At 44.8% G+C, this 24,361-nt stretch overlaps 1 protein-coding gene across 3 annotated transcripts in view; it reads left to right on the top strand.

Annotated features, from left to right (window-relative positions):
* The window catches only part of col6a2 (collagen type VI alpha 2 chain), a 62,953-nt gene extending 38,592 nt beyond the window's left edge, over window positions 1–24,361 (top strand). For 2 of the 3 annotated variants that reach the window (XM_033024335.1, XM_033024334.1), the window contains exons 19-29: window positions 1,405–1,467; window positions 3,478–3,528; window positions 4,002–4,037; window positions 5,545–5,607; window positions 6,900–6,962; window positions 7,681–7,716; window positions 8,796–8,841; window positions 10,606–10,758; window positions 11,474–11,926; window positions 13,843–13,881; window positions 23,617–24,361. In XM_033024335.1, coding sequence (XP_032880226.1) covers window positions 1,405–1,467; window positions 3,478–3,528; window positions 4,002–4,037; window positions 5,545–5,607; window positions 6,900–6,962; window positions 7,681–7,716; window positions 8,796–8,841; window positions 10,606–10,758; window positions 11,474–11,926; window positions 13,843–13,881; window positions 23,617–24,224 — 1,611 coding nt within the window. In that variant the 3' untranslated portion in view covers window positions 24,225–24,361. Of the gene's footprint in view, window positions 1–1,404; window positions 1,468–3,477; window positions 3,529–4,001; window positions 4,038–5,544; window positions 5,608–6,899; window positions 6,963–7,680; window positions 7,717–8,795; window positions 8,842–10,605; window positions 10,759–11,473; window positions 11,927–13,842; window positions 13,882–18,649; window positions 20,023–23,616 lie in introns of those variants that run through there. The other variant, XM_033024336.1, reaches the window with a different exon arrangement.

Raw genomic sequence — 24,361 nt, 5'->3', positions numbered from 1 at the left:
TACAATATACATGAATGATTTAAATAAAGGGATTCAAAGTAACATTAGCAAATTTGCAGATGACGCAAAGCTGGGTGGCAGTGTGAATTGTGAGGAGGATGCTATGAAGATGCCGGGTGACTTGGGCAGGCTGGGTGAGTGGGCAGATGCATGGCAGATGCAGTTTAATGTGGATAAATGTGAGGTTATCCACTTTGGTGGCAAAAACAGGAAGGCAGATTATTATCTGAATGGTGTCAAGTTGGGAAAGGGGGAAGTTCAACGAGATCTGGGGGTCTTTGTTCATCAGTCACTGAAAGTAAGCATGCAGGTAGGTACAGCAGGCAGTGAAGAAACCTAATGGCATGTTGGCCTTCATAACAAGGTGAGTTCAATATGGGAGCAAAGAGGTCCTTCTGCAGTTGTACAGGGCCCTAGTGAGACCACACCTGGAGTATTGTGTGCAGTTTTGGTCTCCAAATTTGAGGAAGGACATTCTTGCTGTTGAGGGAGTGCAGTGTAGGTTCACGAGGTTAATTCCCGGGGTGGCGGGAATGTCATATGTTGATAGAATGAAGCAGCTGGGCTTGTATACTCTGGAAATTAGAAGGATGAGGGGCATTCTTATTGAAACATATAAGATTATTAAGGGATTGGACAAGCTAGAGGCAGGAAACATGTTCCCGATGTTGGGGAAGTCCAGAACCAGGGGCCACAGTTTAAGAATAAGGAGTAAGACATTTATAACAGAGATGAGGAAAAACTTTTTCACCCAGAGAGTTGTGAATCTGTTGAATTTTCTGCCTCAGAAGGAAGTGGAGGCCAATTCTCTGGATGCTTTCAAGATAACGGAGTCAGGGGATATGGGGAGAAGGCAGGATTGTGGATGATCAGCCATGATCACATTAAATAGCGGTGCTGGCTCGAGGGGCTAAATGGCCTACTTCACCTATTGTCTATTGTCTATTATTTAGGGAGATATTCACAAAGCAATGTGTAAAATTGATCACTGAAAATTGAGAAGAATTCTGGATAAATGTTCACGCATAGAAGGCTTTGGGAGGATTGAATACTTGCTCACCGGAAATGCTTGATGAATGGAGCATTGCACATTTATTTAGCATAAATATTTGAATGTCTGGAAGGCTGTGTGGAAAGCTAGGGAAATTCAGATTGGTTTGAATTATTGAAGCAAAGACAGACCTCACATCCACACCATCTCTTCCATCTCTAACCTCCTTGCTCTCACTCCCTCCCACCTCTCTTCTCCCAGGCCCCTGCCCACAATTCCTCCACCTCACCACCCTCTGCTAGTGGGATAACCCAGTCACAAAATATATGTCCGTTGAGTGTCGTGTAGTTACATTTGGTGTATAGTTTATGCATTCTACAATCGGCTAGAAACGTAATTTTGCCTTGTTTCAGGGAACGCGAGGAAACCCAGGTGAAGTCGGATCAAGGGGTGACTCAGGACCTCCCGGCCCCCAGGTAGGCATTTGGACAGTTAGCTGTGCAATAAATGCAAGTATTTGTCAAATGATGTCAGGTAAGTGCAAACGTTGCCATTGTGTTGTCTCCATGCTCAAGCCTGACCAACTTCATTTTTATTCACTCATGCCTTTACCATCCATTTAATTGCCCATTTTGTCTTTGAACTGATCGCCAAGCTTCCTGTGTGTTCAATTCCCTCATGCCCTCTTCATTTTCACTGCAACATACAACTTTATCATTTCATCATTACTTTTCCCCATGGTGATGAGAAATTATTGACCTGCAAAATGAACCCTTTATCTCTCCACAGATGCTGACTGACTTGATGAATGTTTCACACATTTTGTTTTATTTGTTATCATATGTTTGGTTGGTCTATGCAGCGTTGTGGGGCAACCTTGTTGCTGTCACAGCTGTCCATATATATGTTCCTCTATCACCCACTGGCAATTGGGAGGCCTATAGTATGAGAGTGTTTACACCTTTCTTATTTTTGAGCCCTGCATATATTGCCTCAATGGATGAACCCTCCAGTCAGTCCTCTCTGAGAGCAGCTGTGACATTCTCCATGATTAGTAAAGCAATTCCTCCACCTTTTTTACCTCTCTCTATATCGTGACTGAAACATTGAGACCTTAGAACATTGAGTCCTGTCCCAACCAAGTTTCCATAATGGTCACAACATCATAATTCCATGCACTGATCCAGGCTCTGTTAGTCCACTTTATTCATAATACCCCTTGTATTGGAATAAATGCACTTTAGACCATTAGTTTCACCTCGTTCATTAATTACTCCCAGCCTGTCCTTCCTTTGAGACTTACTGGTCTTAATATCTACCTTCGCATCAGACCTTTCACCTTCTGACCTGATGCTCCCCAACTCCTGCCAGTCTGGTTTAAACCCTCCCAAATAACACTAGTAACCCTTTCCGCAAAGTTAGTAAAAACAAGGAACTGCAGATGCTGGTTTCATACCTAAGATGAACATAAAGTGCTGGAGTAACTCAGCGGGTCGGGTAGCATCTTGTGAGAAAAAGTTTGGGTGATGTTTCAGGTCAGGACTTTTTTCTCCAGAGATGCTGACTGACCCGTTGAGTTATTCCAGCATTTTGTGTCAATCTTCCTGCAAGGATATTGATTCTCCTCCAGTTCTGGTGCAACCTGTCCCTCTAGTACAGGTCTCAGCTGTCCTGGAAGAGAGTCCAAAGATCCATATATCTGAAGCTCCAGTTAAAATACAGGACAAGTGATCGAGTGCAATTGAGACGTGATCAGAGGAGGGATTGTCATTTTGGATCACAAAGAAATAATTGGGGGAAAGTCTTTGGGAATGTTTGGCACTGCTTGAAGCTGGGAGATTCTCTACTCTGCCAGCTCTAGGGCGGTACAGTGGTGCAGCAGTGCTGCCTTACAGCAGAGACTCGGGTTTGATCCTGACTACGGGTACTATCTGTATGAAGTTTGTCCATTCTCCCTGTGACCATGTGAGTTTTCTCCAGGTGCACCGGTTCCTTCCCACACTCCAAAGATGTAGGTTAATTAGCTTCAGTATAAATTGTAAAATTGTCCCTAATGTGTAGGATAGTGGTAGTGTGTGGAGGTGATCGCTGATCGGCGTGGACTTGGTGGGTCGAAGGGCCTATTTACGCACTGAATCTCTAAAGTCGATAGTTTGGCTTCCGATAAAACATAACTTTAAAGCATCTCCACACTTCCTTATTCATGTTTTCCGGAAGTCATGAGACTTCAAAAGTTAACCTGGGTCTGAAGATGGATCCGCATCTTAACCTATCCATGTTCTCCAGAGATGCTGCCTGACCCGCTGAGTTATTCCAGCACTTGGTGTCCTTTTATGTAGTCTGTCATCTGCAGTTCCTTGTTTATTTAAAAGTTAATCACTGCCCTGGTGTCATCAACTAACCTGTAGAAATGTAAGTCTGCCATCAGTTTATCAGGAGTCTGGTTTGTACTGCTTGCATAATTTTCTTCTTGAACTTATTTTAAGGGCGACAAAGGAAGGCAAGGATTCAGTTTCCCAGGGCCCAGAGGAGAACAGGTAATGGGGTGACATGTTCATTACTTTCATTACTTTCCCCTCCCTCTCCCTCCCTGTCCTCCTCCTTTCCCCATCACCCCCATCCCTCCCCATCCCTCCCCATCCCTCCCCCACCCACTCCCTCTCTCCCTCTCTCCCCCCCTCCCTCTCTCCCGCTCCCCCCCTCTCCCTCTCTCCCTCTCTCCCTCTCTCCCTCTCTCCCTCTCTCCCTCTCCCCCTTTCCCCCTTCTCCCTTCTCCCTTTCCCTCCTTCCCCTCCCCCTCCCTCTCCCTCCCTCTCCCTCCCTCACTCTCCCTACCTCACCCTCCCTCTCCCTCCCTCACCTTCCCCCCCCCCTCTTCCCCCCTCCCCCTTCCCCTTCCCTTTCCCCTCCCTGTTGTCTCAGTTCCCGATGTATTTTCCTCTCTGTGAATAATTCTGTGGTAGGGCTAGGCTGAACAGAAAGGGATTATAGTCTCTCTCTCTCTTTTCAGGGCGATGAAGGAGTGGGTGGAACTGATGGCTACATGGTGAGTTGCTGCCTCCGTTGGTTCAAGACTGTATGTGAGGCAACCCATAGGTTCCTGTAAACTGATGGTGGAAAACACACAAACGGAGGCTGGACATACAGTCGAGTGATAGTTATTGCCTCAGTCTGTGTGTGGACTGGATTCAGTAACTGGCCAGTTGAGCATTCAAGATTGTGCCCAAGACTCTTGCTGGAACACAAGTAAATAGGAGCATGAACAGGTCCCCAAACCTGGCCTACCCTTCGACAGGACCATGGGTGATCTGCCCCAGGCCTCCTCCTTTCTGTGCCACAACCCTCAATTCACTGATCCCTCAAACGGTTATCTTCTTGCTCTTTAAATAGAGATCTTGCTTTCACAATCCTCCAAGGTAAGTAATTCCATAGATTCACTACTCTCTGCAATGTTCCTACACACCTCCATTTTAAATGGCCACCCCATAACCCTGCAAGTGCATCCTCTTCTTTGAGATTCTCCCACAAGGGGAAATATCTGAACGTCTGAACCTGTCGTGCTCCCAAAATATCTTATAATGTTTCTTCTAAACAGAGAAATGGAGGTCTAATTTATCTTTTCCCACTCATGATGGGATAACCTTCTCATCCCAAGAATTAGCCTGATAAATCTCTTTATGACCACTTGTGATGCCAGTTTATTCAACTGATGCTCTCAACCTGAAAGTATAAGATTTTATCGTCTCTCAAGATATGTTGTAAATGATGCACGAACCCCCACATTGTTGCTGCCTTCTATCCAGGATCATGTTCTCTGCTATATTAGGTGAGGAGCATCCTTTATGAATGCCAAATGCAGATATTAGCCATTGATGCCAGTTTTAGGTTACTTTCAGTGATACTGAGGTAACCTATAACAAGTGCTGATAACTATTTTATCTGCAAATTAATTCTCACAGAGCAGTTGCAGCTGATATTGAAGCACACAATCTCTGACTCACTGCCCCCATCATCATAGTTCCTTACCACCGCACCCCACCAATCCTCATTCCCAGCCACCCCACCCATCCCCACAAACCTTGTCCAATCTCTCTCCCAGACCACTGTTGTCCTGCTTAGTTTCACTGTTTCACTCATTAGGTTCACTCGTTATCCCCTTCTCCACATCCCAAAAATGGACCATTGTGGTCCATTGAGGACCTTGATCTTCGTTGCTGGCTTTGATTTATCCTTTTGCATACCTTTCATTCATTTGTTCTTTGTACCTCTCCATATCTTTAGTTTCCCTCTCCCCTGACTCTCAGTCCTATTCCTATTCCCCAGTGATGTTGCCTGACACACTGAGTTACTCCAGCATTTTGTGTCTACATAAGGAGGAAGTTGCAGGTGTTTCCAGCTGTAATCTCTCAATTGGTGGGAGGGGAACTGAACACAGCATGTATTCACACACCAAAAAATGAGTGAAATCCAGTTTCAGGGCAGAGGTCACAGGGCAGGGCAGAGAGAATAGCAAAGTCACATTGTCTAACGCTAAGACGTTTTTTTCCCCTCAGGGTAACAAAGGAGAAATGGGACTCAAAGGAGAACAAGGTCTAAAAGGGGACCTTGGTGAAGAGGTAAGTGCAATGCTCTAAATTCCAAAACGCCAGAGCCTCGGCCAGATGCAATGCTCAGTGCCTTTCCAGACAGTCGGCAACAGTATTGGCCGTCAACAACATAATGCCTTTCTGCTGATATTCCAATAAATCCAATTGAAACAGATGTGATATGGACCATACGAATGTGGTTGTCAACAGTCAATAGTCAATAGTGTTTTATTTGTCACATATGCAGCTGCACAGGGAAATTCATTTTGTATATATTACATATTCTGGGGCTCAATTGTTGGTGCCATTATTCAAAGTCCAAAGTCCGGTTGTCCTGCACGCTGGAGCAGTACCCATGAACCAACATCCCTCTCCTCTCCTAGTCTGGCCATCTTTGTGTTCCAGATGTGACTCCTGCAGCCTACCTGAAGACGCTGGAGGCATTACTCCGATTCACCCTCCTCCCGGCTGACTTCTCCAGCTCCTTCATAGAAACATAGAAAATAGGTGCAGGAGTAGGCCATTCGGCCCTTCGAGCCTGCACCGCCATTCAATATGATCATGGCTGATCATCCAACTCAGTATCCTGTACCTGCCTTCTCTCCATACCCCCTGATCCCTTTAGCTACAAGGACCATATCTAACTCCCTCTTAAATATAGCCAATGAACTAGCCTCAACTACCTTCTGTGGCAGAGAATTCCAGAGATTCACCACTCTCTGTGTGAAAAATATTTTTCTCATCTCGGTCCTAAAAGATTTCCCCCTTATCCTTAAACTGTGACCCCTTGTTCTGGACTTCCCCAACATCGGGAACAATCTTCCTGCATCTAGCCTGTCCAACCCCTTAAGAATTTTGTAAGTTTCAATAAGATCCCCCCTCAATCTTCTAAATTCTAGCGAGTATAAGCCGAGTCTATCCAGTCTTTCTTCATATGAAAGTCCTGACATCCCAGGAATCAGTTTGGTGAACCTTCTCTGTACTCCCTCTATGGCAACAATGTCTTTCCTTGTTATGCTGCGCTTGGGGCGGGTTCCCGGTCCCGTCGAACGATGAGTCTTCGGGTGAGGTCCTGCCATCCGTGAGCCTTTGGGCAGGACTCCAGCGAGCCACCGGGCGGGTTCCAAGGTGCCGTCGACCGACAACCCTTCGGGCGGGTTCCCGGTCCTTCCGGAAACGGCGACAAGTGAGCAGGGCCTACTGGGCAAGTCCTCCTCCAAAGTCGACCCACGGCGGGGGAGTTGGGCCGACTTGCCAGGAGAGTCCTGGCCCGCTGCTGTGACGACATAATTCACAGTGTGGCTCCTTTCCTTCTGCTTTAGGGTGACCCTGGACCGACTGGTGAGCCCGGAAACAGAGGGAAAGCAGGAGACCCAGGACAAGATGTGAGTGACACGACCATATCTGTAACAGACGGTAGAGAGTAACATCTACTCGAGACATTGTTAAGGGTTGTATCATTGATTATATGTTAAGATACACCTATCCAGAACTTGATTCATAGTATGAAGGGCATATTTCTCATGTTTTCCTCTAATTTGAATGAGGCCATTCAGCCTGTCGATTCTATGCCTTTCTTTATGATGATTAAAAGATTTAATTGGATACCCGAGAGGTAACCTTTTGACCCAAAGTGTACTAGATGCTTGGAACAACCAGCCGGAGAAAGTAGTTGTTTGAGAAAAAGGATGGATGATGTTTCGGGCGGGAACCCTTCTTCAAACTCAAGAAGGGTCAGTCTGAAGAAGGGTTCCGACCCGACGTCACCCATCCTTTTTCTCCAGAGATGCTGAGTTACTCAAGCACTTTGTGTCTATCGTCAGTATAAACCAGCATCTGCAGCTCCTTCCTACACATTTAAGTTGGATAGGTACTATATAGTGATCGGAGATTGAATAGTCAATGAAGGATGACATTCTGGACCTCTACCCCCAATTACTCCATGATTCCGTGGGCCGAAGGGCCAGTTTCTGTGTTGAATCTCTCGATGATCCTGCTTTAGGGTGACCCTGGACCGACTGGTGAGCCCGGAGAGAATGCTATAGGTTGTCGGGGACATGTCTCCTTGCTTTGAGCTAATGGTGTTTCTTGTTTATGATACAGGGTTCTCATGGACCTCCTGGCGACGCAGGTTTAACAGTAAGTACTTTCTGTTTTGCATACACACTGGGATTCGGATGCTAGAGGATCAAAGGTACAGTCCATGGCCAATCCCCAGCTCTGCTTCTATTAAACCCAAGATAATTCAACACCTGCGTTCAGATATCCCACCTTCCTCCACCCACCATACGTTGCCCAGCACAGTCAATGTCATGGTGCTCCAACGTTGTATCCTGATTCAAAAACAGACTGTCTCTCTGTTGCCTAATCCGATAACTCTTGAGTGAATGGTATCACCCATCTAGCCAGCCCTATATTATGAAAATAGAAATTAACACATTTTAAATGTGTAATTGCATCCTCAGCAAGTCACATCAGTTAATTACTGACAAATTCACCATTGTTGGATAAATATGACAGTGTCATACCCCAATATGGCAAACCCCAGAAAAACCAAAGCAAATACAATGAACAACTCATTCATTTTGGGTTGGATGCTCACCATCCCAATCAATCCACATACATTTTCTTAAGGTGAGATTGCATGCCTTTAAAGGCAAAAATGCATAATTGTTATCTTATAGACACTTGGTAATATTATTGGATGAGTGCATGGTCCACCTGAGAGGACATTACTGATTGCTGGATACTCTCATTGGCATTATAGAACATAGAACAGTATAAAACTGGAACATGCTCTTCGGCCCACAACGTCTTTGCCGAACAAATAATAAACAGAAAATGTTGTTCTAGGGATAAGGTGAAGGAAGCACTGGCCAGAAACTGTTGCACACCTCCATAGGAGCATAAACTGATCATGTATTGGGGGCCAATCCTATTTTATGTTTGACCTGCAGTTGCAATATCCTATTGTGCACAGTCCCCGCTCAGGGCATGTGTTTGCAATGAAATAATTCTCCCAGACCGTGCCTGCTCATTTTCTCTGTATGTGGAAGACATACCAAGAACACCCGTCATGTTGTGGGATGCAATGAATTTACACCCAAAAGGCGTGGAAGCGAAGAGTTGGAACGTCTCCTTTTGTTGGGTTTCTGAGGATGGCTTTGGATTTTGCATCTCTTCTTGCTCCTGACTGCACTCCTCTTGTTGCTTCCTAGGACTGTGATGTGATGACATATGTCAGGGAGACGTGTGGATGCTGTGGTGAGTACAGTCTACACTTCAAAAGACTTAACACAATGCAGGTGCATTTTACAATGGGCCTTTCTGACAATATAGAGAATTTGACAACAGGGGTTAATGCATTCTAGGCATGGAAGTCAAGAGTGTTTAACTGTCATAAGCATTGGGACTGGAACAATGAAAATCTTACTTGCTGCAGCTTTACAGGACATTAAATACAACACACAGCAAATTAAGAAACGAAGAAATATCAGTTATTCTAGACAAACCAGACCGATAGTTGAAGCAAAAGTACATAGTACAATCTTCATAGTGCCAAGTCTGCAGTAGTTTAGTGTTGAGGTAGGCACAAAATGCTGGAGTAACCAAGTGGGCCAGGCAGCATCTCTGGAGAAAAAGGATGGGTGCTGTTTTGGGCCGGGACCCTCCCATCCTTTTCTCCAGAGAAGCCTCCTGACCCGCTGAATTACTCCAGCACTTTGAGTCTATTTTTGTTATAAACCAACATCTGCAGCTCCTTGTTTCTACATGGTGTTGAGATAGGGTTGTGATTAGGTTTGTTGAGGATGGTTCAAGAGCCTGGTGATTGATGGGAAGAATCTGTTGTTGAACCTCGGAGCTAATGGTTCTCAAGATTCTGCACCTTCTTCATGGTAGCAGAGAGTTGAGAGCATGGGAGGGTGGCATATGATATTAGCTGCTTTCTTGAGGCAAAGTATCCTGTAGGTCCCTTCCATATTGGGGAGGTCCATAGTTGTGACAGACCAGGCAATGTCCATCACTACTTGTAGCCTCCTTCATCCTCAACACAATGGAGGCATGTTGTTACTATGTTCCGCCTGACTGATTTGGATGGAACACTGGGATAGATCTTCCATCACCAGAGCATTCGCTGTTCCTCCGCTGTTTCTTTCAGAGGAGTCCTGGGTGCAATCTTCAATCTGCAATCTGGGTGGTGGCGTCTAGTCCAACCACGGGGCTAGTCCCCCAGTGTAAGTGGGTAGCTGTGATGATGAGAATGGGGCTAACAAAGGAGGCACATCTCATTGGATGCCAAGCTGCTGCTTAAGTTGAATATTAAGTTGAACAGCATGAGTGATGTATCTGCCTAATGACAGGATAGTCAGCAGGATGGGCTGGATTTGTTATCCAGCGACTCCCACAGGGGCGGCATGGTGGCACAGCAGTAGAGTTGCTGCCTTACAGCGCCAGAGACCCGGGTTTAATCCTGACTACAGATGCTGTCTGTAGGGAGTTTGTACATTCTCCCTGTGACCCCATGGGGTTTTTCTGGATGCTCCGGTGTCCTCCCACACTCCAAAGACATCCAGGTTTGTAGGTTAATTGGCTTTGGTAAAATTGTAATCTGTCTCTAATGTGTAGGATAGTGCTAGTGTACAGGGTGATCTCTAGCCGGCGAGGACCTGGTGGGCCGAAGGACCTGTTTCCATGCTATGACTCTAAAGTCTAAAGTAAAGTGAAGTCTAAGTGTAAATGATGTCTCCATAGGTGCTGCTCAGCTCACTGAGATCCTCCAGCAGTTTACTTCTTACCCAAGTTTCCAACATTTGCAATCTCTTGTGAACCGCATTCAACCTTTGTTCTTCCAGTTATTAGCTGGGTCACTGAATTGTGTAAACAGTGCATTTGATTCATAGATTTTGCATTAGTCTTGATTCAGGATTAACTAACATTCACAAAGCTCATCAAAGTGTGTTTCAAAAATTATTGGTTTGTTCTGCTTAAACATCATTATTCTCCCTCTTTCCCCTCTCTATACTTCAGACTGTGAGAAGCAGTGTGGACCGCTGGATATTGTTTTTGTTATTGACAGTTCAGAGAGTATTGGACTGACCAACTTCACCCTGGAGAAGAATTTTGTCATCAACACCGTAAGCCGCTTGGGCGCAATGGCTAAGGACCCTAATGCTAAGACAGGTCAGTAGCCGGGAAGGTCTTCATTTCATGGCAATCCAAATTAGGTGAAGCTCCCTCCTAATCGGATATATGGGAACATTTCTTCACCTTATTCAGTGTTCAGAATGCTCCCACTCCATAACTTGGATATCCATGAAATAATTTATTGTTTTACTTTTATTTTGCCTTTTTCCTTCATTGTGTCATCAAGTGTGTGCTACAATACAGAAACATACCCTCCAGCCCAACACGTGCATGCCATCCTTTATGCCTTTCTACACTCATTCCATTCGCTCACTAGTACTTTATCCTTCTATGATTTGCCTATTTGTGGCTGTCAAAATGTCTCTTAAATGTACTAATTGTACCTGATTCCACCATCTCCTCTGGCACAGCATTCAAGATGTCATCTCTCAACCTTCCGTGTTTGCTCATGCGTGTGTGTGTGCATGTGTATGCATGAGTGCATGCGTATGTGCATGCGTGGATATGTGTGCATGTGCTCGTGTGTGTGTGTGTGTGTGCATGTGTGTGTGTGAGAGAGAGAACATTATCCTCTAAAAGGGACTTGATCCGGACCCAGGATTTGAACACATGGTGGTCCCTCGTGTCATGTACCATGTACTTTGCCTTTTTCCTGTGCATTCTGTTTGGTTCCCATTTGTCTGTGGAGCTTCCATCTGCCATGTTCACTCTGGTACTTAGCAATAATCTCATTGTTGACATTGGCTTGCAGGAGCTCGTGTTGGCGTTGTTCAGTACAGTCACGAAGGAACGTTCGAGAAAGTGCTTCTGAGCGACCCAAAGATCAACTCCCTCTCGGCATTCAAGGAGGCAGTCAAGAGGCTGGAGTGGATCGCAGGTGGGACGTGGACCCCGTCCGCCCTCAAGTATGCCTATGACATGTTGATTCAGGCCAACAAGCGCGAGAAGGCAAAGGTCTTTGCCGTGGTGATCACCGATGGGCGATCTGACCCGCGGGACGATGACACGCTGCTCAACTCGCTCTGCAAGGACAACATCATCGTCAACGCCATCGGCATTGGCGACATGTTCAAAAGGGACCAGGACCCCGAAACCCTGCGGTCCATCGCCTGCGGGAAGCCCGGACGCGTGCAGAAGATGAACCTCTTTGCCGACCTGGTGGCTGAGGAGTTCATTGACCATATGGAGGATCTATTATGCCCCGGTAGGTCCAGCTCATGGGAAGCAGTATTAAAGATGTCCTTGAGAAGTTTGGCTTAACCTTCAGTCCCCTAATCCCTTCCCACCTCCACCCCTAGCAATTGATAGTCCTCTGTTGTAGATACTACTGTTAAAGTATAGACTAACTCATATTTGGGGAATACTTAGATCCTACTGCATGAAATGGTTAAGTTAAGCATTGTCGGATTTAATGATGGGATAAGATACAGAAGCGGAGAGATCTTGTGAAGCTTTTGTTGGATAGTAACATTTGCTGCTTGTGGGCCAGTTAACACTCCTCTTAAGTTGCTGTTTTGGTGGAACTGACAACAGGTTATAACTGAGGCACTCCTCACTCAACCACGCCACACACACACATGCCATCCCTTCAATGTAGCACAAGCTTTCAAAACCCATGTAAACATTGGTGCCAAATAATGACAGATACTCCCCGACCCCCCTCTCCGTTTCACTGTCCTTCCAGATGTTTGTCTGCAAACATCTTGGCTTTCTGTTCCTTGTGGCGAAATTCAAGATGTACTGAAAGACAAGCTAGCCTCTTTACCTATGAGAGTGGTAGTGAAGATAAAAGTCCAGCAAGGTATTTAACTTGGGGTTGGGTGTTTGGCCTGGGCTAAGGTAAAAAAATGTATTGGGAGCCTGGTTGGGCAGCTTTTCTCCTTTTTTTTGCTTGGTTCTGCCAGCGTATGTTATTAAAAAAAAAGCGATAGTTCTGCTATAATTTGTGTTTCCATAACACAAATTGCATGCAAAAGTGATGAATGGGGGAACACTATTTGTATTACATGTGCCAAATTGGTTATAATACAATTTTGATCAGGAACTAGAAAACCACTAAAACGTTACTGTGGAAATTGACAAGCAGAAAAATAGTTGTCTTGGATTTAAACTATAGGGAAAAAGCTTTTTCCAAGTAACTTCCCCGCAGTAACCATCATCCCTTAAGACCACATTTGCTGCTGCTGCAAAGGCTATTGAAATGAACAGATGATCACTTCCATTGACATGAATGCAATTAGAAGCAATATAACATTTAGCCTTTGGTATTTTTAGATTGAGTAACAAAAGCAAACCCATCGGTAGTGATATAACCATATAACAATATAACCATATAACCATATAACAATTACAGCTCGGAAAACAGGCCATCTCGGCCCTTCAAATCCGTGCCGAACACTTATTTTCCCCTAGTCCCATCTACCTGCACTCAGACCATAACCCTCCATTCCTTTCCCGTCCATATACCTATCCAATTTATTTTTAAATGATAAAATCGAACCTGCCTCCACCACTTCCACTGGAAGCTCATTCCACACAGCTACAACTCTCTGAGTAAAGATAATACCATTATTCCTGTAAATCCTGTGGGGAAAAGTAACTGTGTTCTTGCCAGTCTGAAATACTCAAACCCATACCCCCTTTTGTCCAATTACCCTTACGCCATGCTTTTCTATAACATGAGTTTTCTCAGGAATGCAACTACTCCGGTGCAGAAGAACAACCTGTCTTTGAGGTGGGTATACAAGATCATCATTGCCAGATCAAACGCTACATCAGGGAAACTTTATGAAGAAAGGAGCCTGCAATTGCTCTCCTGGTTAGGATATGGTACATACTACAGGTCCACATACGATTTTCCAGAAACTGGCGATCCGGCACCTTCTTTGATCTGGACAAAATTACGACAATGCATTTGAAATCCCCCTGGGAAGTCCTCTGGAAAATGTGGCGCCCAGGCTGAAATCCAGAATGGCTCTGAAACTAAGTGTGCCAGAAAATCGCTGGTGGGCCTGTACACAATAGGCAGGGAATTTGACAGAGAATATTACTGTCAAATGGTTGATTTTGGATTCTTGCTGAAAGGTGAATGATTTTAAATCCTGTTCCTCTTTCTTTCAGACCCTGAGATCATCTGCCCTGATCTCCCATGTAAAGCAGGTACGTTCCAAGTAAACCAAAGCAAATTGAGTAGCAGTATCACTCTGAAACCTTACATTGTATGTAAAGAATGGGCAATCAGTATGTATAGGAAAGAATGTATTTAGGCTACAGTTTATATAACTTCAGGGACTGCTTTGACCAAGCAGAAACCACGTTTAGATGGCATTGGTACACAAGGTGTAGCTATGTAGGTAACAGAACTTCTGTTTCCCTTTTCTTTAGTCTTGAAGGAATTAATTCAAACAACTTTGGCAGAAAGATGATGGCAGGTGACAGAATTGTAAATATTAGGGCCCCTACCCCATGTGGAATTGTAGTGATACTTTCCAAAATTTAGGAAGGATGTGCTGGTGTTGGAGAGGGTCCAGATTAGGTTTGCAAGAATGAACCCAGGAATGATTGGGCTAACATATGAGGATCATTTGACGGCTCTGGGCCTGTACTCATTAGAGTTTAGAAAGATGAGGGAGGTTCTCTTTGAAACCTACTGAATAATGAAATGCCTGGATAGAATATATGTGGAAAGGATGTTTCTAGTAATGGGAGTCTAGAACCAGAGATCACAGCCTTAGAATAAAAGGATGTACCTTTAGAATGGGAGGAATTTCTTCAGCCAGAGGGCAATTAATCTGTGTAATTCATTGCCACAGGCAGCTGTCGAGGCCAAGAGATTGGGTATTTTTAAAGCAGAGATTGATAAATTCTTGATTTGTAATGCCCCTGTCCCACTTAGGAAACCTGAGCAGAAACCTCTGGAGACTTTGCACCCCACCCAAGGTTTCAGTGCAGTTCCCGGAAGATCCCGGAGGTTTTTGTCAGTCTCCCTACCTGCTTCCACTACCTGCAACCTCCGGCAACCACCTGCAACCTCCGGGAACCTCACGGAAACCTTGGGTGGGGCGTGATGTCTCCAGAGGTTTCCGTTCAGGTTTCCTAAGTGGGACAGGGGCATTAGGGTGTCAAAGGTTACGGAGAGAAGTCAGGAGAATGGTGTTAAGAGGAGAAATAGATCAGCCATGATTGAATGGTGGAGTAGTGGCGATGGGTCGAATTGCCTAATCCCTCTCCTATGTCTTATGGTCTTATTATGGTCAAATCCAAAGGAAAGAATGCATGTGTTTTTCTATTTGATGAATAACTCATTGTCTAAGGGATGGAACATGCATGGATTTCTGCCGAGGACTGTCAGTTGTTGTGACGTGCAACTGATCTCTCCTTTTGTATAGTATAAAACATTAATCTAAGTCCACAAAATTGCCAGCTAGGAAAAGACGAGTGTGATATTCATGAATGGTGCCATCCCTCGCTTCCAATGACGGAGGCAGGTGGATAACAAGAATACTGCTGCCTGATCAGTCCAGGGGACAGACTGAAGATTACTTGATTCTGTGGCCAATCCTCAAAGGAAATCAAGGTCCATCGGAGCCTTGGTCTACCCTGTGTAGTTTGAGAGCAAACTAGTGGAGACCACATACCAACTACCCTTTTCTCATCAGCCTACGGCAATCCTCGTCCTCACCCTGTGAACTTGAGGATGTATGCCTGGCTTAATTAGGCCAACCGTGGTTCCCTGCACCTGATTGAGGCCACTCTGAGAAAGCGTACTTCCTTGCTTATTTTGTGGTTTATTTTAAGTTTCATTTCCAACTGCCGCTAGCTGTGTTGTCACAACGTTTTGCTCATTGGCCGCATGCTCGCAATAGTTAATAGCTAGTGACCAAGGTTGCAAATTCAGACCCAGCAAGTGGGAGACTTCTGGGGAACCAATATCTCTATCCCCTACATGGAAATGAACAGCACTGATAGAAGGCTCTCTGCATCACAGCTCTAGGGACATCGGTTCGATTCTGACCTCAGGTATGGTCACAACAGTGTTCACCCTGCAACTGCATGGGTTTCCATTGGATTTCCTCCCACATCGCAAAGACATATTGGTGGGTTAATTGGTCAGTGTAAATTACCCTCAATGTGGGCAAGAGAATCAAATGGGAGTTGATCAGCATGTATGAAAAAGGATAAGTAGCAGGGCTACAGGGAAATAATGAGTGGGAATGGGATTGGTGAGATTTTTCTCTTCGGAGCTGGCATGGAACTAAGTGGCTTAGCTGGTAGAGCCTCACAGTGCCAGAAATCTAGGTTCTAGCTTGATCTTGGGTGTTATCTATGTGTAGTTTGCACATTCTCTCCATGACCATTTGGGTGTCCTCTGGGTTTCCACTGGGTGCTCCAGTTTCCTTACACATCTTAAAGACGTGCAGTTTTATAGGTTTTATAGGTTAATTGGTCACTGTAAATTGCCCTAAGTGTGTCGGGTGCGAGAAAATAGAATAATATAGAACTAGTGCAAACTGTTGATGTGGACTCAGTGGACCGAGAGGCTTGTTCCCATGCTGTAACTCTAACTAAACTACATTAAACTAAACTACTGGAGGCAGCACAGTGGTGCAGCAGTAGAGTTGCATTCCAGTGGCCTTCCAGCGCCAGAGATCTGGGTTCTATCCTGACTGCAGGTGATATCTGTACGGAATTTGTACGTTCTCCGTAACTGCGTGGGTTTTCTCCGAATGCTCCGGTTTCCTCGCACATTCCAAAGAAGCACATGTTTGTAGGTTAACTGGCTTTGGTAAAATTGTAAATTGTCCCAAATGTTTAGGATAACGCTTGTGTACGGGGTGATCATTGGTCGGCGCGGGCTTGGTGGGCCGAAGGGCCTGTTTTCACACTGAATCGCTAAAGTCTAAAGTCTACAGGATGATTGGCCTTGTGTCATAATAAGTAAGGGCACTGTGTTTGGATGGATGAACAAATTAGACAGAGCGTGCGATTATTTCTTAAGGTGTAAACCTGACTGATAGCGCACAGGTTGCTGATTAATTGCCTTGCCTTGTGCAAGCAAAACCACTGAACTAAGTAAGACCATTGTGGAAAGGGAAGAGTGGAAGAACTGTATATGAAAGTGGAGTTAAAGCATGAAGCTAACTGTATGTCCTGCTAAATAAGATTGCTGCATGTGCTTGACCACCCTTTACAGGAAATACTGCGAGAAAGACAATTACCAAGATAAACATAAAATATTGATGTGGAAAAATGATTTAGCAGGTAGTGAGCTGGAAGGTGAGTGTGGGTGTGAGGATGAGGGCTTGGAGTGCAATGAATGGACATGATCTACAATTGAACCCATTTTTTTAAAACTGTGAGAAGGAACTACTATAAATATCAATAATTGCCATTAATTCTGAATCTCAGTGCATAAAGTTACTTAGAAACAGTTAAGGGACTGTCCCACTTACACGAGTTATTCACAAATTCTCCCGAGTTTGATTCAAACTCGCAGAATGTTCGTAACGAGTCCGTAGGAGGTCATAGGAGTTTGTAGATGTATCATAGTGGTCCGTTATGCTAGCCGTAGGTACTTATGGCATCAGGTAAGTCAGGACGTTTTTTTCCAGCTCGATAAAAAATGTCCACGAGTTAAAAAATGGTCGGGATGAAAGAAATTGCAACTTTTTACTCATAAGGAGCGCATCAAAATAGTCGTGGGAATTCGTAGACATGCTCGTAGGAGTTTGTAGGAGTTTGTGAACATAGTCGTGGAAGGTCGTAGGAGTTCGTTGATTACCACGATCTTGATTTTTTTTTTAGGTCCTTTAAACTCGGCAGAGGTTTTGAATTAAGTCGTGCAAGTGGGACAGGCCCTTTAGGTGGCTCTCTATGAGTTTTGTGCATGAAAAGCTACATGCACAATCTTTCTCATTCTGGCTGCAAACCTAACCTTTCCACTGACTCTCCTCAGTAACAGTGGGGCAGGGTAGACATTAGTCTTTGAATGAGAGACTGTCGAGTGGTTGTTGTACTCGCACCTCTCTTCAGTCATAGCTGCAGTGGAAGCCAGTGTGTGGAGGTGAGTAAGCTCATTCCTGCTCGTAATTCAATGCTCATGATCAAAGACTAATTACTACCCTGTGATCACATGTTACTGATGCATCAAGGAGACTGCTTTTCTTATTTTATTAAAAAAATGATGCTTTAGAAACTTCAATTAAATTTATTTTCAATCCAAACGCTGTGGATTCTGGCTTAGCAGTAACACATTTTCTCCTCAATTAGAAGGTTGTGGATTTGAGTCAGATCCAAAGGTGAGGCTGAAGACTGGCATTGGGGTGTGGAACCCAGGGAGTGCTGTGCCATGGCAGTGCCATCTTCGAACTATATGCCAAACGCCTGCTCTCTCAGAGGGATCAGCAACGTCTCCCAGAGATCTGTTCTGAAGGAGCATAGTGACTTCTCTGTGACATGGCGAGACCCTCAGTTGCTTCTTGCTGGTTTGCGAGACTTTATTTTAACTTTTCAGGACTTCTTAACATGAGCCATCGAGAGAGTGAAAAGCACTATGTAAATACAAGTGCCTTCCTTCCTTCTGCCTTCCTTCCTTTCTCACTTCCATTTTCCCTTTCTTCCAACAATTCTTCTTTTCAACCTCTCTTTTGTCTTCTTTAATTTTCCTTTTGTTTTATGTCCTTCCTTTGCTCCCTCTCGTCTCTTTTCCTTACTCACCCATTCCACAGTGGCCTCCACAATGGTACTCCATGCTTCTGTAAAGGCTGTGATGCTGTTATATGGTGTAATGAGCAATTGTTTGTTCTCTTTCCAAACTGTGGCCAGAAGGATTGTGAGGAGCTGGCCAGGTTTGCCAGTAACTGAGTGAATAGTGCTCTCTGTCAGCCGTCACCAGCAAGCCTAAACTCTTCTTTTTAATCGTTTTCAGATGACTTAAACAGTAACGATGCAAACCCAGGTATCGTGTACTTTTCAGAGTTTGAAAACCACCTTCATAATTGGTGGTCCACAAAACAAGAATTGACATCAGCCATGCAAACTGCTCAGCACCCAGACGCCTACGCCAAACTGGTGGCCACCATGGCCTACACTGCAGGAATGGCCAAATTTGCCAGCGGAGAGGAACGCAAAAATTGGACTGACCAGTTCATAGATTCGTTTAAATTGATTTACAGCGACATAACAGGGGATGTCGACAAAGCGAGGGGGCTGTGCTTTTAGAAGCGTGTGAATAGCCTGTGGCCGCCATGGCCATGCGGCACACCCAGGCTCCCACTGTGGAAGGAAAGTCAGCTTGTTTCCCATTCTGAGCATTGTGTCCCTCAGCCTTTCGCTGCTGTGCAGGGAGGGGCAGGCTCGATGGGCATTAAAGGCCGTCCCATGCAGTGATGCCCTGCTGCATAACAGTCTGCTGCTGGTTGGGGTTGGATGCCAGGACACAAATACAGAACCATAGAATCTTAGCAACAAAAGGAGCAGACATTTGGCCCACTGACTCCATGCTGGCCCCTGGGCCCGTTGCATTCCTGAATCTGGCTCACTTATTCCAAAAAAATAACCAGATAATGAAAGAAATATGGGTACACCAATCCTCTGCCTGGGTTTGGTAGTGCAATGGCAACAGGATCTAAAATGAAACTTCTGGAATCTATCTAAACATAGATCCATTTAACTGGAAACACAGAATGTGGGTGGCATGATAGGGGGGGGATGACCGGAAATCTATACTTGACTTGAACTTGTAGTGTAGGCCAATCAATCCAAAGAACATTCATGCAGACTCTGCATCTGTTCCCAACACAAGCTTGATGTAACCCGAGAGGTCACACTATTATCACCTCCTGCATCTCCCCATCATTGAAACATTGGTGCAATGGGCATCTCGCCATGAGAATCTCAAAGATATATTGATTTTACATAGTGCATATCTCACGCATTATTCTGTGAAAGTACACCTATGATTTATTTTCTTCTTTTGGCAATGGCTGTGTACTGGGGATTAATGTCCAATCCTGGAGACTTCAGCTCATGCCTGGAGCCTAGCAAAGTTTCAAGGGGAGCCTCTGGACTGTGAACTACCAGCCCCTCATCCTTCTCAGCTGCTCATAATCTGTGAAGTACACCCCGCACTTTCTGATTTCCATTACTCCCCAGCCCTCTGACACTTTACCCCAACCCTCGCACGCAGCTGCTGTTAAGCGGGGGAATCTGCTGTTGCTGGCAGTGCTTTGCTTCTGACATTTGGATGCGGCTTTTCAACATGTATATGTATTGTTCAATAAACGATCCATTTTATTCTCAGATGCTGGATGATGTTTTAATAGAAAAGAACAAACTTGCATTTTTCTTCTGCCTTTACCCGTGGTTATCGTTCAAATCCAGGAAGCCCAGCCGTCTGTTTCCACACAGTGAGATCCCACGCACAGATTTATGGCAATGAGCAGATAATCTGCAGTGAAGTTGATTGAGAAATAAGTATTAGGCAGAGTAACAGAGGGAATTCCCTTGTTGTTGCTTAAAGCACACGGCGGCGTGGTGGGGATTTGGTGTGAAGTCGACCATCTGCTGTCAGCTGTGAGCAGATGATGAAGTGATGTATTAATGTTGAATTCTACTTCTGTAGTTTGGTTCTTACATTATGAACAGAGTGGTACAACAGTGGACAAATTTCTGCCCCCAGTTTTTTTCAACCACAGGGTGGAAAGAGAGTCTCAGTTTTGCACCTTGGGCTAGAGGCGTTGTTGTTGAAGTATAAAAACTCAGGTTTCCTTTAGGTGAATGTTTTGCAAATACTAACTTGTCTTGGTGTTCTGATCCAGGATTCACCTCCCAATGATATTTCAATGCTAGAAAGAAGCCTTTCCTGAATTCTCAGGTCCATAAAGATCCAACTGGACAAACTAAACCAGCGAACCCAGGAGAGATCACGAATGCCATTGAGTTTGCAAGCGACAGGGACTATATCAGTGGGCTTCATGAATGCGGACTCTGATACACATGGATGACAACAGCCCATTAATCAAGTATAGGTACAGATGGGCCAGTGACTAGAGTAATAGAGGTAAAGCAGAAACTCACTAGCATTGCATCTCTGGTAGGCCTAGCAACGACTTATGTCACACACATAAAGGAAGGAGGAGGGGAAGCGAGGTGGTCAACTGGTAAATGTCTCCATCTCTTCACTCCTTTAATTGTGTTCCACACCTGCAAGATAGAACTTGAGCTTCAGAATCATGTGTATAAAGGGTTACTGGGATTGACATTGAGCGAAGAGGTGATCCTATCCAGGATTGTGTCCGATCCCATCTGATCTGTTGATGGATTCATCTGGTTTTGTTCAATTGTGTTTTCCAAATGAGGGAAAAAGGCTGCAAATGATCAGGACCAGATAAGATTCTATTGGTTTACTAGATTAACGTCAGTGAAGTTTTAGTGTAGTTACTGGGTCCAAAAAGGAGATCTTGTGTGGGATGTAGAGAGAGGGTGTTCCACTCACCGTAACTATCTTGTTTACCCAACCACTCCCCACTTCCTCTCCCTCACCCATGTTAGAGCAAGAGTAACATGGCCTTTGTTGGGAACATGCCTCCGTAAACCTTTGTTATTCAAGACAAAGTCCACCGTGACACAGTTTGGGCATACATTTATCATACCAACTTTGTTAATATGGATACTTACAGAGGCCATGTGTGTCTTTATAAAGATCTGCCATCTCCCTCGAGTCAAGTGTGTGCCAGTTGCTAAGTAATATTTTCTCGCCAGGGCCTCTGTACTTCACTTAACAATGTTCAGTAGGTTTACACCCATTTTACAGGGTGTTTCTAGCTGTGTAATGTTTGGCCAAAACAGGAATCCAGATCTCACTTCTCAAAATGTCATTTTACATTCCAGTGTTATGGTGACATGTGTTGCATAGCCTTCTCCTTAATTGATCTGTCCCAAGACTTTGAGGAGAATGGAGAAAGAAATTAAATGTTTTTGCCATAATTTTGTAAATGTCTGCTTCATTTAAGAATTTGATTCAAAATTGCAATGTAACTCCATTGTTTGAAAGAGGCAGGTGGACACATCTGGAAATTATAGGCCGATTAGTCTATTATCTGCAAAGGGGAAGTGATCTAAATTTGTATTTGGAGCAACAATGGAAAGTTTGGAGCTTACTAGCGGAAACAATGAGAATTTGTAAAGGATAAAAAAAAGACACCAAGTGCTGGAGTAACTCAACAGGTGGAGTAACTCAGCATCCCTGGAGAACATGGATAGGTGGGATTTCAGGCCGGCTTCAAAACATTGGTCCCGACCTGAAACGTAACCTTTCCATGTTCTCCAGAGATGCTGCCGGATCCGCGGAGTTACTCCAGCCCTTTGTGTCTTCTTTTGTAAACCAACATCTGCAGTTCCTTGTTTCTACTTTTTCAAAGGATATCTCTTGCACAACAAACCTCAGTTATGTTTTCAAAATATTATTAATATTCAAATATTTAATATATATTAAATATATATTAATATATATTATATATTATAATATAGAGGCTGTGGTTCCAATAATGTTTTGTTTATTGGATAAGATTTGACATAATATTAAAACTTGTGGTATTGAAGACAAATTGTTGACTCAACAGAGCATTCATGAGTCAATTTAAAACAGAATGGGAATAATGTTCCTATTATTGGGAGCTTGTCCATTGGTTGTGGTGTGCTTCGAGGATTTGTGTTAGAGCCTCCACAAGTCACTCTTTGGGAAGGACTGAGCTGGCAGGGTAACATAATCAAAATGTTCTGCTAACAAAGAGAAGGGGTATTGAAACATCAAATTACATTGACGGGTTCATTCGGTCTGCAGTGGATGGACTTCACTGCAGTCAAATTGGAAGTCATCCACTTTGGATCAAAGTAGGAGATGATCAGTGTTATTTAAAGGCTTGGAAGAAAGGAAATCTAAAGAAATTTAGAGTGCATGTGCGCAGATTGCAAATCACAGTCTGAAACAAAAACAGTTGCATGTTATGGTAATGCTGGCCTGTGCTATTGAAGAGCTAGGATATGGAAGCGAGGGTGAAGGTTTGGTGAACTTCATGTGGACTAGTTTGTGCAGTCTGGGCTCTGCACTCTCATAATAAATATATTGGCCTTGGGAGGGGGGGTGCCAATTTAAGAAAATGCCTCCAGGGATCCTCGGAGTAGAATTATGAGCAAAGGCTGCTTTTCTTCCTAAGATCTGGTATTTTCAGGAAGCATTTCGTTGGAATCTGCTTAGATTTTTGAATGCTGATAGGCTACACGGAAGGAAGCTGTTTCTCTGATGCATGTGCTCGGAGTAGAGAGGCTGGCGGCAGGGAACACTTCATCGCACTAATACTGGGAGGAAATCTAGAGCGTTCTCCAGCGAAAAGGTGTGGAATATTTTGGAAATATTTGAGATTTTTGGCCTTGTGACAGCCATGAAAGGTGAGGCCAGTCCACGGAGAGTCTATGGAAGCAACGGGACTCTTCTTGGCCGACATACTATACCTTTAGGGCAGGGATGGGAAACTATTTATTTTGTAACGAAATCAAAGGCAGTGGAAAATAACACCAGAGTTGTGTCACTGAAACAGATGTTCTCACCATCATCCCAACGTTGCTTGGCTATCACTTCCACACACAGACTATAATAGTGGGTACAACTCCAAAAAGGTCCGGAAAGCAAGTAATCACTTCCAAGGTCAAAGAAAGGAGTGATTTAAATCCAAGAAGGTTCATTATAGCCCGCGGGTGGTTATTTTTTTAACTTAAACATTATGCTGGGTTTTCTGTCAGCCACTCGGGGTTGGGAGGGGAGAGAGAGGGAGGGGAGTGGAAATGGCAGGCAATTGTACTTTTCTGGACCTAACAAGCACCTCTTGTTTAACCCAGAGTTGGCCGTGGCAGCGTGCGCACAGCGGCCGGTGGAGCTGGTCTTCATGATCGACGGCTCGGAGCGGATGGGTGAGAGGAACTTCCGGCATGTGCGGGAGTTTGTACAGAAGGTGGCCACCACCCTGCCCCTGGCCGCAAACGACGATGACACCACGAAGGCCCGCATGGCCGTGGTGCAGTACGGCAGCGAGTCCGAGCAGCAGCTCGTATTTGGTTTCAGCCAAAACAAGACCGACATCCTGGACTCCTTGACTGCCATGAAGTACCTGGACTCGGCCTCCAACGTGGGCTCCGCCATCATCTACGGCATCCACACCCTGGTTGGCAAACCCGGCTCTGGCCCTCAGGCCACCCGGCTAGGGGCTGAGCTCTCCTTCGTCTTCATAACGGACGGCACCAGCAGTAACAAGAGCCTGGGCGAGGCGGTGGACGCCATGCGCAAGCACAACGTCGTGCCCACGGTGATTGCTGTGGGTAAGGATGTGGACATTGATATCCTGCAGCAGATAGGGTTAGGGGAGAGAGCTGCCATATTCCGGGCTGACGATTACTCCCATATCCTGCAGCCCAGCTTCTTTGAGAGACTCTACTTGTGGATCTGTTAAGGACTTTAAATTTGATGCCCTACCCCGCCCCCAGAAGGTTGGCGTAAGGTCTGAATCCAAGTACCTTTTTTTTATATATTAGTTTTATGTTATTCAGGAAAAGATAAAACAAGGTGCTTTCTTTTGTACTCATCAAA

This window comes from Amblyraja radiata, chromosome 7 (assembly GCF_010909765.2).
Source record: "Amblyraja radiata isolate CabotCenter1 chromosome 7, sAmbRad1.1.pri, whole genome shotgun sequence".
In the NCBI taxonomy this organism is placed as follows: domain Eukaryota; kingdom Metazoa; phylum Chordata; class Chondrichthyes; order Rajiformes; family Rajidae; genus Amblyraja; species Amblyraja radiata.
This window is presented reverse-complemented; position numbering and strand designations above follow the sequence as displayed.